The sequence below is a fragment of the Lutra lutra genome, chromosome 11 (genome assembly GCF_902655055.1).
Source record: "Lutra lutra chromosome 11, mLutLut1.2, whole genome shotgun sequence".
Classification (NCBI taxonomy): Eukaryota; Metazoa; Chordata; class Mammalia; order Carnivora; family Mustelidae; genus Lutra; species Lutra lutra.
Window position 1 is genome coordinate 5,621,566 of NC_062288.1, and position 17,371 is coordinate 5,638,936.

Below are 17,371 nucleotides of genomic sequence, written 5' to 3' on the forward strand. Positions count from 1 at the left end.
GGACCATTTTGCTGGCTCTGGTACATGACCTCAGGCAGCCTTGTGGAGGTTTTGGGTGGTTAGTGCAACTTGTCCCTACTGCAGGGCGGCAGGTGGAGGTGGGCCCAAGTGCTAAAGGATACTCGCCATCTGGGACGAGAACTCTGACCTTTCCTGGTCACCTGAGATTGTCCTCCATGGCGTGTCCCTGTGCTTGCGGCAAGAGGCGATGTGGGGACCACCCCCGCAGCCCTACGGCTTACACAGGCTCTGAGCTGCTTGTCCCCCTGCTCACTCCCAGTCGGTTCTGAGCCCACCTTGGCTGAGTCCCGAGTCTCCCAGATTCTGTCTCCATGCTGGCCTGCTCCTCTCCCCCAGCTCTGGGCCCGGCCTGCTGTGCGGTTTGCCTGTAGACCTGCCGGTAATTCTGTTCTCCCTCCCCAGCTGCTCCTTCACTGCAGCCAGGAGACAACCTGAGCTCTGAGCTGTCTCCTGAGAAGGCTTGCCTCCTCCCCACAATTGGGCATTGGCTCAGGAGCCATCGACTAAGCAAGTCCTGGAACTGCTTACCTGGCATGCTCTGCTTTAACACATCAAGGCTGAGCTGGGCAGAGGGAGGGCTACAGGCCGGCAGATCAGGTCCAGAAATGCAGCCTCCACCCAGACATGGGTCAGAAGGGCACGCTGATGTGCTGGGCTCACTGCTTACCCTGGTCTCCCACGTGGAGGCAGATCTGTTGCAGTTTGATGCCCGTGGCAACAGCATCCCGTTCCCAGGCCTGCAGACCCTAAGTGAGTTTGACGTGGCTCCTGTCTGCCACAGAGGCCCGTGGATTCGTGTGCAGACACCACAGTAGCAAGAGGCACTGCTGCGAGATCTGGGCAGTGTTTGCCTCTCTCTGCAGGACTCTGCGGTGGTTGGGGAAGGTTTCCTGTGGGAGGCGGCTGGGTTTTGCAGGATGAATAGAAGTTTTCGTGCCCAGAACAGAAGCGTGAACCCATGTAGTGTGTTTGGGGATGTACAAGCAAGCCAGTGTCTGGAGGGTGGGGAAAGTGGGGGCCAGGCAGGTGGCCAGGTGGAGCAGTAGCAGCAGCCACACCACACAGTAGCAGCAGCCACACCATAGCAGTGTCTGAGAAGGTATCAGTCAGAGCTGTGGTTTTACCTTGGCCTCTCTGAGTGGGTCTCCATCAGGGCTGGACTGCAACACAGTATTTGGGGTGGCCTGATGGAGGGTGTGGTGGCACGTGGACGTTGGGGGAGTCCCCAGGGTCTATGCAGGCAGGAGGGACCCGACACCATGGCGCCATCTTGGGAGCCTATGCTGAGGAGGAGGGTGGGAGAATCACGTGTGGATGCCTACATTCGTACCTTGCCTCCTGCTCCTTGGAGTCCACACCCACCTGAAGGCCCAGTGTCTGGGAGCCCAGCAACTTCTAATGCATTTACTTCCATTTACACAGGGACTGGCTCCAATGGGCTGTGGGTGAGCTATGGCCACCTGCCCTTACCTAGCCTCTGCCTGATCAGGAACTTGACTAAACCCCTCATGAGCAGGTGCCAACCTAATTGCATCTTGATCCTTTGGCTTTGAGCACCTTGGCATCTCCGAGGAAATCATAGGGATGGGAGGCAATGGTCTCAATCGTAGGGATGTCTCGGGTGTGGAAATAACCCAGTGAGGAATTCACTGGGGCTCCCTCTGAGCATGCTCCTCAGTGGCCCTGCCAGGTGCTCACGCTTCTGGACACTTCCCAGTGTTGCTCCCTCCCCAGACCCCCTCACCCCTCCTGCTCCCTGACCTCCACACTTCCACCCCATGAGGAATGGTGGTAAATTTGGTCAGCTTTATGAACTCTACTGGGCCACTTTTTACATGAGCTGGTGTGTCTGTGTGCTTAGGGTAGGCTCCTGGCCATGGCCTCTGGTAAGGGTGGAGCTGATGTGGGACCACCCCCAGGAGACTTGGGCATCATGCCCTACTGTCTTCCCTTCCTGGAGCTCCTGGTCCATGAAGCCTCCTGTTTATCTAACTCTGCTCACTGTGAGAAAGAGGTTAAAATGCGCTAAGGACCAAACGTTTGTGTCGCCTTGAATTTAAATGTTGAAGCCCTAATCACCCATGTCATGGTGTTGGGAGGTGGGCTTTGGCAAGTAGTTCTGGTGTTGGCAGTTGGATAATCAGGTCACGGATGCAGAGTCCCATAATGGGATTAGTGACCTTATAAGAGAGGTGATCTCTCTCTCTGCCACATGAGGACACAGCAAGAAGCCACCCCTTACCATGTGATCTGCGAGCACCTTGATCTTGGACTTCCAGCCTCTAGAACTGTGAAAAGTCAGTGCTGTTCAATGCCCAGCCTAGGTATTCTGTTATAGCAGCTCGAGCCAAGACAACACATAAGAAACCCGCACCCAACGTGGAGCCCAACACGGGGTAGATCTCACGACTCAGATCATGACTGAAGCTGAAATCAAGAGTTGGACACTCACGTGACTCAGCCCCCCAGGTGCCCCAAGAAGCTAAACTTTTTCTTTTTTTTTAAAGATTTTATTTGTTTATTTGACAGAGAGATCACAAGTAGACAGAGAGGCAGGCAGAGAGAGAGAAAGAGAGAGAGAGAGAAGCAGGCTCCCTGCTGAGCAGAGAGCCCGATGCGGGACTCGATCCCAGGACCCTGAGATCACGACCTGAGCTGAAGGCAGCGGCTTAACCCACTGAGCCACCCAGGCACCCCAAGAAGCTAAACTTTTAAGAAGCTGGAATTCTTGAAAGCTGATAAGAGATGCCATGAAGTAGGTGCCATAGGCTTAAACACCTGAGGGCCACAGGAAGTGGGGAAAACCCAAATCTGGAGGTGGGGCAGCTCTGATGTTTCTGTGTGGCTGGAGGCCTGAGGAGAGTGATGCTGGAAGATATGGGTAGCAGACACCCACCTGTGGAAGGCCCAGAAGGATCTATATAGGCTCATTTTGGGGTACACTTTATGACAGAGGCAGAAAGGAATCGTGAAAAATTCTGATGGAACAAAGTTGGGGCTCCAATCCCACTCCTCGCGACACTCGTTCTGTCATTGAGCACTACTCACTACCTAGTCGGGACTGGACAACAGAAGACCATGGAATCTAGCATCTAAATGGAGACATTAAGACATGAAGAGGTTGCTATCTGTATTGATGCAGGGCTAACAGGTATAAATCAGGTGTTCTCCTTGAGCACATGGGCAATTCCTGTGGACCTGGAAAGACTTTTTAGACCTGCTGCCTGCTCTCCTTGCTGTGGTCAGAAAGGCAGGGATGAGGCAGTGGTGAGCAGCATCATGTAGGAAAGGCAGAGCTAACAGGCAGAAGAGCTTGCAGGGGAGAAGGGAGGAGGGCTTGATGATAGCAAACACACGTCAGGAGCAGGGTCTTGAGGGCAAGGTTGGGTTGCCTCTGACGGGTAGTGGATGGTGAGTGCATTTCTTGCAAGGGGATCTCAGGAGGGATGAGCGAGTGCCACGTGCTTTCACCCTGCAACCTGATGCTTGTTCCATAGTGATGTGGGGACAGGTGGAGGGAGGGAACGTGGGCCACGGGGAGCATTCCAGCCAGAGGAGTTTAGATTCAATGCGGGAGGAACAGGAGCCGAGAATGAGAGGCGTGTCACTGAGTTGTTCCGATAGCTGCTCGGTCTTATTGGACCTGTTTCCTCATCTGGAAAATGACATCTCTCCACCACTCAGGTTTAGTGGGAACAACCAAGAACAGCTGTGAAAATACTGCAAAAAGATTCTATCCTGACCCAGAAGACTGTATTGGTACCTGTTCCATAGCTCAAAACCCAAGACTTGAGCAACGGCTGGAGAGGCAGGACATAACACAGTGGCAACTTATACTAAATTTATACTACGTATGTATACTAAATTTACAAAGAGTAAATTTAGTATAAAGTTGATCCCTTCCCTCAGGAGCAAAAGAAATCAGGGATGGGGTGCACTCAACTGGACAACCTTTCTCATTCTGGAGGCCCACTTCTGGGCCCACCACGTATGCTCCCCTCTTTCTCTGGCTGGGGAGCAAGGTAGCTCTGGGAAGTGTGGCACTGAATTGTATGCAAAGACCAAGGGGTCAGAGGCTGGGAAACTCCATATTTTTGTGTGACCACCCATGCTTCACACTGGCCTCCTAGTTCCTCCAACACACTGAGCAGATCCTGCCACAGGGCCTTTGCACTTACTCTTTCCCTAGCCAGTTACACATCCACTCATGGTCTACTCTCTTTTTTCTTCAGAGTTTTACTCAAACATCACTGTATCACTGAGGACTTTCTTCATCACCTTATTTCACACTACATCCCTTTTCTTGATCTTCTCCTACACACTACTGACTTCTAAATATATTCAATATTGTGCTTACCTTTGTTGCTCATCGTCTGTCTTCTCCCCTGTAAACTAAACTCCATGAGGACAGGGAATCTTGTCTGTTTTCCTTTCTGTTGCCTAGAGGAGTGTAGTAGGCAGTCAAGAATATTTATTCATCGAATTACTAAATCTCTCCTTCCTACTCTGGGATAAAGGCATAAAGTCATGAAATTCACACAATGGCTACAATTTCTTTTTTTTTTTTTTTTATTTGTGGCACTAAAAGACACAGAGAGACAGCGTGGCTTAAGAGAGACAGGCTGATGCTCTTGCCACACCGGGAAGGTGAGTGATTGTCTTCAGACAATGTGGAGCAAAAGTTTCCATTCTACGGGACATCTTGATCTGAAACAGTTGTGAAATATTAAAATGATCTCACTATATTTGTTGTTCCATTAAGATAGGGATTTTATTTCATGAACTCCTCTTGATTTCTATTCATCTCTTAGAGAGCTCTTTTCAACATAACAAAAGGCTTTAGAGAGAGATGTGGAAAAACTAGCACTGTGTCTAAACATTATAAATATCGAGGGCAGAATTCTGGGTGCTAAGAAAAGCCTCCTGCATGATACAGGGGTGCTACTGATCGATTGGGCAAAGGTGCCCAGACTGAACCCAAACCGTGAAATACCAGCACAGTTTTGATCCAATCGTGGTGACATGCAAGACACCCAGTGTCCCCTCTTGGTCCCATGGAGGATTTCAGAAGGTTCTCAGGGCAGTCACCAGGCTCCATATATAGCCCTCCCAGGGTTCGCGGGGGGGGGGGGGGCTCATTCTACTTCCCAGCCTGCTGGGGACGCCTGCAAAGTGGGGCACGGACCGTCTGCACCAATGCCTTTCTGACCTCTGTCACTGCCACCCTTGGAGAATCAGAAACACCTGTTCAGACATCAAGTGTGATTTTATTCTGGATGATAACTGCTGATTTTTTAAAAGCTTAGTTGGTCGGATGATGGTCTGAGACCCTCTGTGAGGTTGAAACCCCACATTTATGAGATTAAAAATCCAGTGATTTATTTACTCAACGAAGTCATCTTCTGCTCCTTTCTTGCTACCGAGAACATCACAGAGTGTATTACATTCAGATTGTTTCAATTGGTTTAAACAAATTTCCTAGGAATTCAAAAGATTTCAAACAGTTATGTGGTCTTAACCATCTCTGTGTGGTAAAATCTCAAAGTTCCAGAATCAGTCTAAGGTCACCATAATTAAGGGTAGCGCTGGGCTCCAGCATTTATAACCCCATTAACCTGCCAACAAGAATAGTTTATTGGCAACTTGAAATATTCAGAGGCAAACGTGTTTCCTTGGCACACACGCCACACAGCTGAGCAGCACCTCGCCCTCCCTTGAAACCATTTTGCAGGACTGAAAATCAATTGTGTGAGTTTGGCCTGTAGACAAGAAAGTTCACCAAATCCCAATGCCCCCTGCCACGCGGCGTCCTTGAGCAGTGACTATGGATGGCTCACAGGTGGGTTTCTGCCATGATCTGATCTTCTCAATGATTTATACGAGCAAGGGCACCTACAGTGGAAAGAGAGCCACAGTTACTCAGGGGACCTGGAGGAGCCAAAGGGCTTGGCCCAGGGCGTGTAGATCTGGGTGCTAAGAAGCTGAGGGCAAGAACATCTTTGCAAGTACTCTTCCAGCACAAGTTTCTACATCAATACCCATTCTACTTATAGCTCTAAGGAGGACATTTCTGGAACAGAAACATGCTTAATGACTTACAGTGACTTGCTCCAGCCAGTTTTTTTTTTTTAAGATTTTATTTATATAACAGAGAGGGAGAGGAAGAGAGAGAGAGAGAGAGAGAACATGAGATGGGAGAAGGTCAGAGGGAGAAGCAGACTCCCTGCTGAGCATGGAGCCCAATGAGGGACTCAATCCTGGGACTCCAGAATCATGACCTGAGCAGAAGGCAGACACTTAACCCACTGGGCCACCCAAGCACCCCGATAGTTCTTTTTCAAGGAAGAAAGTATGAACCCGCTGGAGAGCTGTAGCACATCCCCAGGTCTCCACCATTCTGCTAGAGCCTGCAGCTGCCCCCAGCCCTCCCAGATTCTGGGATCTGCTGGGGTCTTTCGCTCCTCTGGACAGGCTTTGCATGTGGGGTTTCTCTGTTGGGGATGCATCTTTCCAGCTGGAAGCTATAAGCCCTTTGAGAATTGGTGTACATACTATCTCTAGGGAGAGGCTCTCCTGACCCAAGCCCTTCTCAGGGCTGATGCAGTTACCCCTCATTCTGTCAGTGACCCCAGTCTGCTGCCATGTCTCAGACTCCCTGCACCCTCACTCCTGCAGACTGGCTCACTGAGGAGGAATCATGGGATTCTCACTCCCTCCTCTGGGCACAGACCTTACTGAGTGCTCAGTATTTGTGGCACGAATGAGTGAATGCACAGGTATGACCCCTTCCCCTGGATGCGTAAGCTCCAACTTTCACTCTTGGCTTCACCCAGAATCCTCCTGTCCAACTGCAGAAAGCCAGATTTGTAGAATTTCGAAGGAGTTATTTCAGTGCCTTTAAAGGCTAAAATTAGGGGCACCCAGGTGGCTCAGTTGGTTAAGTATTTGATGCTTGATTGTGGCTCAGGTTATGATCTCAGGGTTGTGAGATCGAGCCCCACATCAGGTTCTGTGCTCAGCCCGGAGTCTGCTTAAGATTTTCCTTTTCCCCCGCCCCTCCCCCAACTCAAGGGCATGCTCTCTCTCTCAAATAAATAAATCAGTCTTAAAAAAAAAAAACAAAAACGAAGGATAAGGTTCAACAGTTTCCAGTTTGAGGAAATTACAAATAAAACTGCTATGTATATTGCATGTGAATACAAGATTATAAATTTACATTTGTTTCATTTCTCTCGGGTAAACACCCAGGGCAGGATGGCTGGATCACGTGGTAGCTACAGCTGTAACTTGAAGGAAGTGCCAATTACATTTGAAGTAGGGGTGCCATTTACATTCCCGCTAACAGGTCTTGAGAGTTCCAGTTGCTCTCCATCTCGTCGATGTTCTGTACTGTCATTTTCTACTAAAATTGTAGCCATTTTAGTAGGTATGTAGTGGGAACCCTGTGGTTTTGACGTGTTTCAATAATCAAGATATGGAACATCTTTTCATATGCTTCTTTACATCTATGTATCTTCAAGGGTTTATTCAAATGTCTTGCCCATTTATTGACTTGTTTGCTTTCTTACAGTTTCTCTATGAATTCTAAATATATATCCAGTATCCAATAAATGTGTTGCCAACATGTAGTCATAGTATGAGGCTTGCATTTTCATTTTCTTAATGGTAAGTTCTTTTGAAGGGCAGAGGGCTTTAATTTTGAGGGAATCCAATTTGTCAATTTGCCCTTTGATGGACTGCGCTTTTGGTTTCAAATTCAAGACATTTTTGCATAAGCCAAGGTCACAAAGATTTTCTCATACATTTTCACTAGAAATTTTAGTTTTCGGTTTCAGATTTAAATATATAATTAATTCTGAGTTACATAGTGTGAGGTGTGGATCAAAGTTAATTATTATGCATAAGAACGACAGCTATGGTTGCTATGACAGTTTTGGGAAAAAAAAAAAACAACTGTCCTTTCTCCACTGAATTGTCTCTATACCTTTGTCAAAAATCAGTGGGTCTATTTGTGGGCTCTCTATTATTTTCCATTGGCCTTTCTGATGTCATTACCAGATTGTGTTAATTACTTTGGCATTGTTATAAGTATTGAAATAAAGAAGTGATAGTCCCCCGACTTGAATTTTTTCAAATCAGTTTTGACTATTCTAAGTCTTTGCATTTCTATCTCAATTTTAGACACAGCCTGTCAATTTCTAAAAAGAGCCTACTGGGATACTGACTGGGGATACGCTGAATTTACAGTTCAATTTGGGGAGCATAGCCATATTGAGTTTTCAAATAGGAGTTATCCGTCTATCCATTTAGGTCTTCCTGAAATTCTCAGCAATGCTTTGTGGTTGTGTACATCTTTAGTCAAATTCATCCCTAAGAATTAATATTTTTGATGTTCTCAAAAATTATTTTAAAAAATCTAGTTTATGATTGTTCACTGCTAATACTTAGAAATACAGCTGTATTTGTAATGCTGCTATATCCTATAACATTGCCAGACGTACTTAATAAACTTAGAATCTGTCCATAGATCCCACTGGGTTTTCTAACATTGACCATTGCATGGTCCATGCAATAGGGATGCATTCCTCTTGCAATAGGGATGCATTCCTTCCTCTCTTCCTTCCTTTCTTCCCTCCCTCCCTTGCCTGCTTACAATGTTAGCACCTCCAGCATCACCTAACGCTGAAGAGAATGCACATATTCTTGCTTTGTTTCTGGTTCCAGGGAGATGTATTCTCTCTTCCATCATCGTCTATGATGTGTACTGTGGGTTTTCCATCGACGCCTTTTATCAGTTATTTCTTTTCCTACATTATAGACGTTTTTATCAGAAATGGATGTTGAATTACCAAATTCTTTTAATGTGTCTACTGAGATTATCAGGGTTTTCCTTTTTTTTGTTGTTTATACCAACCCAACCTTGCATTCCCACTTGAACATGATGTTACTCTTGTTACATGTAGTTGGATTTGATTTGCTAAATTTCAATTTGTTTTTTTTTGCATCTATGTTCATGAGGACTACTGATCTATAATTTCCTTTCTTTGTGATCTTTGTCTGGTTTTGGTATCAGGGTAACATTGTTTTTGTAGAATGAGGTGTGGAGTCATCTCTCCTCTTCAGGAAATTCTGAACAAAATTTCTGAAAGTTCAGACATGATGCTCGGTGAATGTTACATGTTTGGTAGAACTCACCAGTGAAGTCTCCTGGGCTTGGTGGCAGTGTTTTGTTTATGTCTGTGTGGGTGGGGGAAGGTTTCTGACTTGTAATTAAATTTCTTTAATAGGTACAGGGCTACTTGGATTATCTATTTTCTTTTGAGTGAGTTTTGATAGCTTGTATCTTTCAAAGAATTCGTCTATTGCATAAAGCTGTTCATAATGTTGTCTTATTATCCTTTTTGCTATGTAGGATCTGTAGTGATATTATATCCCTCCTTCCTGATCTTGGCAGATTGTCTTTTTTCTTTTTCCCAATAAGCCTGGCTAGAGGTTTGATCACCTCTATTAGTCTTGTGAAAGAGTAAGCTGTTGGTTTAATCGATTTTGCTTTATTATTTTTTCTTCATTTCATTGCTTTCTGCTCTGACCTTTGTGATTTATTTTCTTCTGCTCACTCTATGTTCAATTTTTACTCTTCTTTTTCTAGTTTCTTAAGGTGGAAGTGAGGTCATTCACCCGTGGTCTTTCTTCTTTTCTAATACAGCAATGTGCTGCTATAGGTTCTCCTCCAAGTACTGATTTTATAGCAGCAAACATTTTATGTTGTGTTTTAATTTACATTTTGTTCAAAATACTTTGCGATTCCCTTTTTGAGTTTTTTCTTTGACCCAGAGTGATTAAGAGTCATGTTAATTAGTTTTCAAATATTTGGGATTTTTCAGAGATCATCTGGCATTGATTTCTAATTTAATCCTGTTGTGGTCACAGAACATACATGATAGTATTTAGATTCTTTAAATATAATTATATTAACTGTTTCCATATCCTCATCTGCCAATTTTAACATCTGGGTCTGCTTTAGGGAGGTTTTCATCGATTCCTTTTCAGCATACAGTGTTTCATATCCTCCTGCCTCTTTGTAGCAACGGTAATCTTTGATTGGATGCTCGACACTATCAATTTTACCTCATTGGGTGCCGGATATTTTTGTCTTCCTACAAATATTCTTCAGCTTTATTCTGGGATGCAGTTATGCAGAAACAGTCTGATGGTTTTGCGTGTTGCTGTGAAGAGGTGCTGTGCAGCGTGAGAGCCACACAGAGTCCTCTAGTCTAGCTGTGTGAGCTCCAGGTGCTGCTCCTTCTTACGCTACCACGTGACTCTGTCCTGGCCTCACAAGCATGTGCCCATCACCACTGCACTGACTATTCCAACGGGCCCTCTGCAGTCTCTGGAATTCTCTCTCCATGCTGCAATTTCATGTTCAGGGCTCTGTGCTGTACACCTTAGCTGCCTCGGTGACCCCAGACTCCTAGCTCTGCTCCCCAGCTCAGGGAGTCTGCTGGCCACTGCTGATTTCTTCTTCTTGTACAGAGGCTGGGAAGCTTCCTGTCCCTCAGGGGTCCTGTTTCTTGTTGCCTGCTGCCCAGTGACTTAAAAAAAAAAAAAAGTTGTTTCTTACATTTTATGAGTTTTTGGTTATCTCAGTTGGGATGGTAATTCCAGTCCCTGAAACTTCGTCTTGACAATAAGCGGACATTCCCAAGGATTCAAAGATGTGAGAGTTGAACATACTTGGAAAGCTCTGTTTTACTCCTTTTCCTATTGCTCTGCTGGAGCTGTGGACTGGCCCATGTTCCCTATTCTGGGCTAGCTCCATGTCTTCTATCTTGTCCTCTCTCCAGGCTTGTTCCAGGCTCTCCCTTCTCCAACCAGCCCATGTGCAGCCATGCCAGTGATACTCCTCTTCTGAGCCAGATAATGCAAGCAGCCCTCACGTCACTCCAAAATACGTGCACATATATGTGTATGCATGTGTATGGAAACACATATATCCTGAGAACCGGGAATTTAAAGCAATACTTCAGTTTTATTCTCCCCCAATACTTGTCCAAAACCAAACCCAAACTCAGTGGAGGTGAGGACTGCAAAAATGGGTTTTAAACTCATCAGTGCCCTTAAGGTGTGTGGATTTCACCGTCCAAACATTTTATCTCAAAAACGATCATAACAAGTATGAGCCTCTCATAATACACACATTAAATTATTTTGGAGCGAGGTGTACTGGTGTTTATAATTTACTTTAAAATCCAGAAAAAATAAAACTATGTGTGGGTGGGTAGGGGGTAGATGAGTGGATAGATATGCTAAGTGAAGTCAGTCAGAGAAAGACAAATACTGTATGATCTCAGTTATATGTGTAATCTTAAAATCAGATGCATAGAAGAAGAGATCAGAGTTGGGGTTACGAGAAGCAGGGGGTGGAGGGAGAGGAGATTGGATGAAGGCAGTCAAACAGTACAAACGTCCAGTTATAAGACAGAAATGCCAGGGATATAATACACAGTGTGATGCCTGCAGCTCACACGACTGTAAGTCACGGAGGGAAGCTATTTAGAGAGTATATCCTAAAAGTTCTCATTACAAGGGAGAAACACCTTTTTTTTTTTCCCGGTATTTTCAAGAGATAATGAACGTTAACTTACTGTAGTAGTTATTTCATAATATATGTAAGTCAAGTCATTCTGCTCTATGTCCCAAACTTATACAGCGCTCTGTATCAGTTATATTTCATAAAAGTAGAGAAAATAGAGGTGCCTGGGTGGCTCAGTGGGCTACGCATCCGACTCTTGGTTTTGGCTCAGGTTGTGATCTCAGGGTTGTGAGACTGAGCCCCGTGTTCGGCTCTGTGCCCAGTGGGGAGTCTGCTTGAGATTCTCTCTCCCTCTGCCCCTCCCCCTGCTTGCACACATTCTCCCTCTCATTTAAAAAAAAAAAAAGGAAAAAAAATAATGACGCTTAATAAAGATATCATTTATCAACACTTAAAAAACAGATGCAAAGAATGTGTGCAGAGTTCAGAGCGCATGCTCTGGAGTCCGACTCAGCGTGCAGGCTGGGCGAGTCTCAGGGATTGTCTGGCTCGCCAGCCCCTCCCCATATGGGGGCTGGTGGTGTTGGAGCATTTCTGCAGCACAGCAAGCAGCGGGCAGGTCTGCCACATGCCTCACTCACCATCCACCCCTGTCATCCTTCCTTCCGCTGAGCTTTCCAGTAGACGAGTTGGGGTGACAACTGAATGAGGGTTTGGGGTGGGGCCGGAGATGGCTCTGCGTGCCTCTGTCACCTAAAGTCAGGCACCCTGGGAGAAGCCGCCTTTGGAGAGCGGTTCCGTGCTGCAAGGCCAGTCTCTCAGGGTGCAAAGTGTACAGGGTGGAGGGGGGGTTTGGGCTGGTGGGGCAGTTGGAGAGCAGGGCTGTGAAGCTGGGAGGGGCTGGCCCTCACCTGCTCTCCTGGAGGCAAGCCCCCTTCTGGAGGGCCAGAGACCTGAGAGCCGGAGCCCTGCGCTGGCGAGTGAGTGAATCGATGGCTCGCTTGGAGACCTGGGTGGAGACCATGCTTGCCACCGCCAATATCAATATGATGGCTGAATCCGGATCTGGAAAGTCCTCGGCAAATTAAGGCCATATTTAGAAGAGAAAAGGAAAACTCCCCAGTGTTGTATAAAAATGGGAATTACACGAGGGCAGCACTAACATGCTCTGGCTCAGATAACAATTCACAACAGGGCTGGTTCAGTTAAGTACACGTGTGGCATAAACCATACTGATGGCCACTGGTGTCGACCCGAATTTAAGCCACGTCAGTAAGTGACCACTCTCTGGGCTGAGGCAAGGGATAGCTTTGCTTCCTGAAAGATCCTCTTTTGTTTTGGTTGGACAAGAAGAAAATCAATGAAGGGACACAGCTTAGAGTTTGAGGTCAATCCAGAAAGCTGTGAAAATATCCAAGTTTCATGTTGTTTTCTCGTCTGCTGAGGAGAATGATGTTTCTATGGAAAGAGGTAAAAAGGGACAGTGGGAACAGGGAAATGGCATCCAGGGGGAGGAAAGGAATCATCAGAGCCATAGAACTCGCTCGCAAGCTCCTGTCTCCCAGAGGGCACAGATGAGCTCTGGGGCGCTGATGAGCTGTTGGGCAACTTTGCGGACTGGGAACGGGACCAGTGAGGGAAGACACGGGATAAAAAGAACTCCTCTAAATTTCCAAAGGAAAAGATGGTGTTTTTTTCCAGCTTGAGGTGGATTCTTGGCGAGATGTTCTAGTGATGATGGAGTAGACGAGTGATGGGCGTATGGATGTGGGACGCGCTGGGGTTCCTAGGTGGGAGCCAGCAAACATGGCAGGCAAAGGGTGAGTTTGTTCTCTCTGTGTCCCTCTCTGAGTAACTGGTACCAAGTGCCCACTTTGTGCCAGGGCTGGGGTCCAGTCTGATAGGAGGGGCAAGCACCAAGCATGTGGCATTGGTTATTCTAGAAGTTAGAGTTGTGCTTTGATCCTAAGGGACCTGGCGGGATGCTGTGAGGGAGGGAGCCAGTCCAGCCTGGGAACTGAGGGGGACTTTCTGAGGGCTTCTCCTTCATGCACACACATGTGGGATGAGTGCAGGGTGGCTGGTTAAACATGGGGGACAGTGTGCCAGGAGCAGGGGGTGGTGTTTGTGAGGGCCCTGGGCGGGGAAGCCACTGAATTGGTGGCTTCTCAGGACAGGTTCCACATGTCCCCCTGCAGGAAGAACAGGTCACCTGGTAGATCTGGACGGGACAGAAGGATCACACGGCAAGAGGCAGCACAGCCGGAACGGACCCTCCTGTATCTCTGAACTAGTCCACTCTAACCAAAACCTACTCCAGGTTCACAGAACAAGCTGCCTAGAGCTGGCATGGGAGGGAATTCTGGCTCTGCTGGTTTCCTGTTCGGACACAAGTTACTGTTTCCGGCCACAAGAACGTGGCTTCTCTGACCCTCCAGGGAAGACACCTTCCGACTTGGAGGAAAGAGGTGTGCCGCTGCTCTTTGTTTCTGTCCTGGCGTGGGGTCTCCTAGGCCTTTATGGTGATGGCATCACCTGTCTGATCATGTCTCATGGGGGTCTACGGTTGAGGCCAAGCACCGACACGCGTGTGGTCGGCACCAGTCCTTTCCCGCACTGGGAGTGTGCCCACGTGGAGGTGGGTTCAGCATCTGTGCCCACCTAGTTAAGGCCCCGGGGTGAGTCACGGCATCTGTACCCCGCTTGCCTGTCAGAGGGATGGAAGCCACAGCCTTCACGCCCAGGAAGGTGACAGAGCACGGGCCTGGAGGAGAGCCAGGACACACAGGCAGCGGCTCTGGGGTGTTTATCCCGTCCCTGGCTTGGCGAGAAGGTCCCACGGTCAACAACAGACTTCACACCCTCTCCTTCCAGCTGAGAGCCCATGAAGGCACAGACACGGCCTTGTTCACCTTTCTGTCATGAGCAGGACCACAGGCCCTGGACCCTGGGGGTTTCTTAGGAAATGCTTGCAGAGTGTGAATGTTTTAAATCTAAACACAGATGCAGAGGGGGCTTGGAGTTCATTCCAGGCTCCCGAAAGAACGCATTGAGAACAGACCACTGAGGGCTGTCCGATGCAGACAGGTCGCCCCGTTCCTGTGAGTGTGGGATGGAGTCTGGGAAGGAAGTGGGTGCTGGGCTGCCCATCTGAGCCCTGCCCTCAGGCACAGCAGGTGTGTCCCTGGAGAAGGACCCACAGAAGGAGTGGGACTGCAAATGCTATGACCTGGAGGTGGAAATTTCTCTGATTGCCACAAATACAGAGGAAGAAAAATTATTTCATTCACACCAGGAAGGCAAATATACTTTTAATTGCCTTGAAAAATGACAGTAATTTTTTTTTTTTTTTTTTTAACTAGGCTCCAAGCCTGGCATGGAGTCCAACAAGGGGCTTGAACTCAGGACCCTGCGATCAAGACCAGAGCGGAGATTAAGAGTCAGATGCTTAACAGACTGAGCCAGGTATGTGCCCCAATGCCAATCATTTTTCAGGCGATTATTCTGTATGTGTCCAACTGACCCTTCTGTCTTTTACTCTAAGTAGCATCTCCTGCCAATGCAAGCCTTGTCTCCCAGGTGGGGGCGCTGATCATCTGAGTTTTAGCCCCGCCCATCCTGCCTCTTTGAGAGTCCGCCCAGAATGCCTGGGCACCCCAGTTAGCAGCAGGAGGAGGTTGGATTGACATCTGGAGGAGGGCAGCCAGTAAACTCATGCCTGGAGCCCGCACACCAGCCCTGGGAAGGCCAGTAACATCCCTCAGGTCCACGAAGTCCTCCCGGCCACACCTGACTGGGAGCCCTCACCCAACACCCAGGGGCTGGTGAAGGAGGATCTGCACACACTGAGTGGCCACGGAGAGTTCGGCCCTCTCTGTGTGGACCCCAGAGCTCTGCATTTGTCACCTTTTTTTTAAGGTTCTACAACTCTAACAGCCCAGAAGGGAAAAGGAAGCAGAAGAAATAGTAAGCAAAGTGTAAATGATTTGAGATTCACCTGCTGTAACACACAGCCCAGAGAGCATGTGCGGCAAAGCCAGCGGAGATCCGTAAGGCCCACGGCCGGCCGACTTGTGAGAAGAATACATAGGCGGACACGTGGACCACCCAGGGCCTGCCCTCCAGGGTCCCATCTCTGTCAGCGGGTCTTACATGAGTGATTCTGAGATGCAGAGTGCAGGGGCGTGGAGGGGTCCCAGGGTCACCAGATAGAAAGCAGTGACCCAGTCCTGCACGTTCAGCTCTGAGGTCATCCATGCACATGGCAGCACAGTTGGGCAGAGCGGTGACAGAGAGCAAAGGGACATGGTCCTCCGTGTCACACTCCTTCTGGTCACTTTTGCCCAAGGGCATCTTGTAAACTGTTCAGGCCATCAAAGTCTCAGGTGTGCCGTAGAAATACGATGGTGTAGACCTTCCCGGGATGGATAAGGCGGGTCACAGCACCTCTGCCCGTCCAAGAAGCAACCCACCGGAAGCCTTTCGAATGAGGTCTGAAGCCACAGAAAGCGGCAATGGTGAGAGAGAAGAGCCTGGCCTCAGCCGCAGCCAGAACCTGGTGACTCAGGACCTCTCCAGCAGCCTCCCCGCTCCCGAGCTTCGGTCCAGACGCACGTGGTCCCAGCTGCGCCCCCCACTGCCCTCTGCCCTGTCCGCGCCCCCCCCCCCCCCCGCCCCAGTCCCCAGCATTGCTCCCGGCCTCCTTTCTCAGGGCACAAACGACTTCCTGCTCCTCCATGCAACTCCTAAACTTGGATTTTTCTTTCTCTCTGGAAGTCCGAGCCTGAGGGTTAGACTTGCTGTGGTCTGCCACCGCCTATCTGTGCCCCTTCAGGCCAGCTTTCCATCTCTCTGGGCCCGGCTCCCTGGACAGGGTGACAGCTATTCTGGAAAGATCCAGAAATCCGTCCACGAGCTGGTGTCCAGTCCGTGGTCAAACAAGCGTTCAGCGTTACCCGAAGTCCAGCACAGGTGCGGCTGACGTAGCTGAGTAGCTCCGCTCTGAAAGTGAAGTCACTGGGCAAACACTAGGAACCTGCAGCTCGGAGGCCCACCGCCCACCCCCAGATCCGAATCAGGACGGAAATGTCAGATGGATTCCACTCCAAGAACCTTGAACTCGTACCCCAGGATCAGCTGGGCCAGCAGGCCTGACCGCCGATGTACGGGTCCCTCCCACGGGCCACACGCACACACAGCTGGGAATGCCTCATGTCACACAGGGACGACACCTGGGGTGGTGCATGAGCAGGAACGATGCGGGGAGCGGCCAGGTGGTGGGGGGGTCAGGCCATGCGTGCACTGGGTAAGACCACTGACCATCTCTGGGCTTGAGTGAGGACTGCCCATCGTGGGCTTGCTGCCTTCGGGAGGGGGTGTTCTCCACTCTCCTCTGCTGTTGCGGGCTCCCGCGGTGGGGGGGAGGTGCAGAGAGTAGCAGGGGAGTGATCTGCCAGCAGCTCTGCCCTGTCCCGAGGGCCACTTCCTCTCCCACAGTGGACACCTGCTTCCCAGTACTTTCCGTGTCCTCACGGAGCCCCGTCTGCATCTGGTCCTATGGGACCAAGGCTGAGCCACTCAGGTTTTCTGAACCTCATGCACTTTCCATATGCACCAAGGGTCATCTTAGTCCTGACCTCTTAAGGTCCCCGTGAAAACAGGAGCTTACAATCTGGAGATGGTCTCGCATGAAATAATACCTCTCGCCAGCCTCCCTATCATTAGCAGAACTCCCCAAACCCACCAGCAATGGGCAGGGACAGAGAATCAGTCCGTGTCCAGAATCATTTTGTAGCTGAAAGTGATCCCAGAAGC

General features: G+C 48.8%; 1 protein-coding gene across 4 annotated transcripts in view; it reads right to left on the reverse strand.

Moving 5' to 3' along the window:
- Nucleotides 1–4,578: 4,578 nt before the first annotated feature.
- Nucleotides 4,579–17,371, reverse strand: part of COBL (cordon-bleu WH2 repeat protein) — a 270,471-nt gene continuing 257,678 nt past the window's right edge. For all 4 annotated transcript variants that reach the window (XM_047694205.1, XM_047694203.1, XM_047694204.1 and 1 more), the window contains one exon: nt 4,579–5,913. In XM_047694205.1, the coding sequence (XP_047550161.1) occupies nt 5,896–5,913 (18 nt within the window). In that variant the 3' untranslated portion in view covers nt 4,579–5,895. The remainder of the gene's footprint in view (nt 5,914–17,371) is intronic.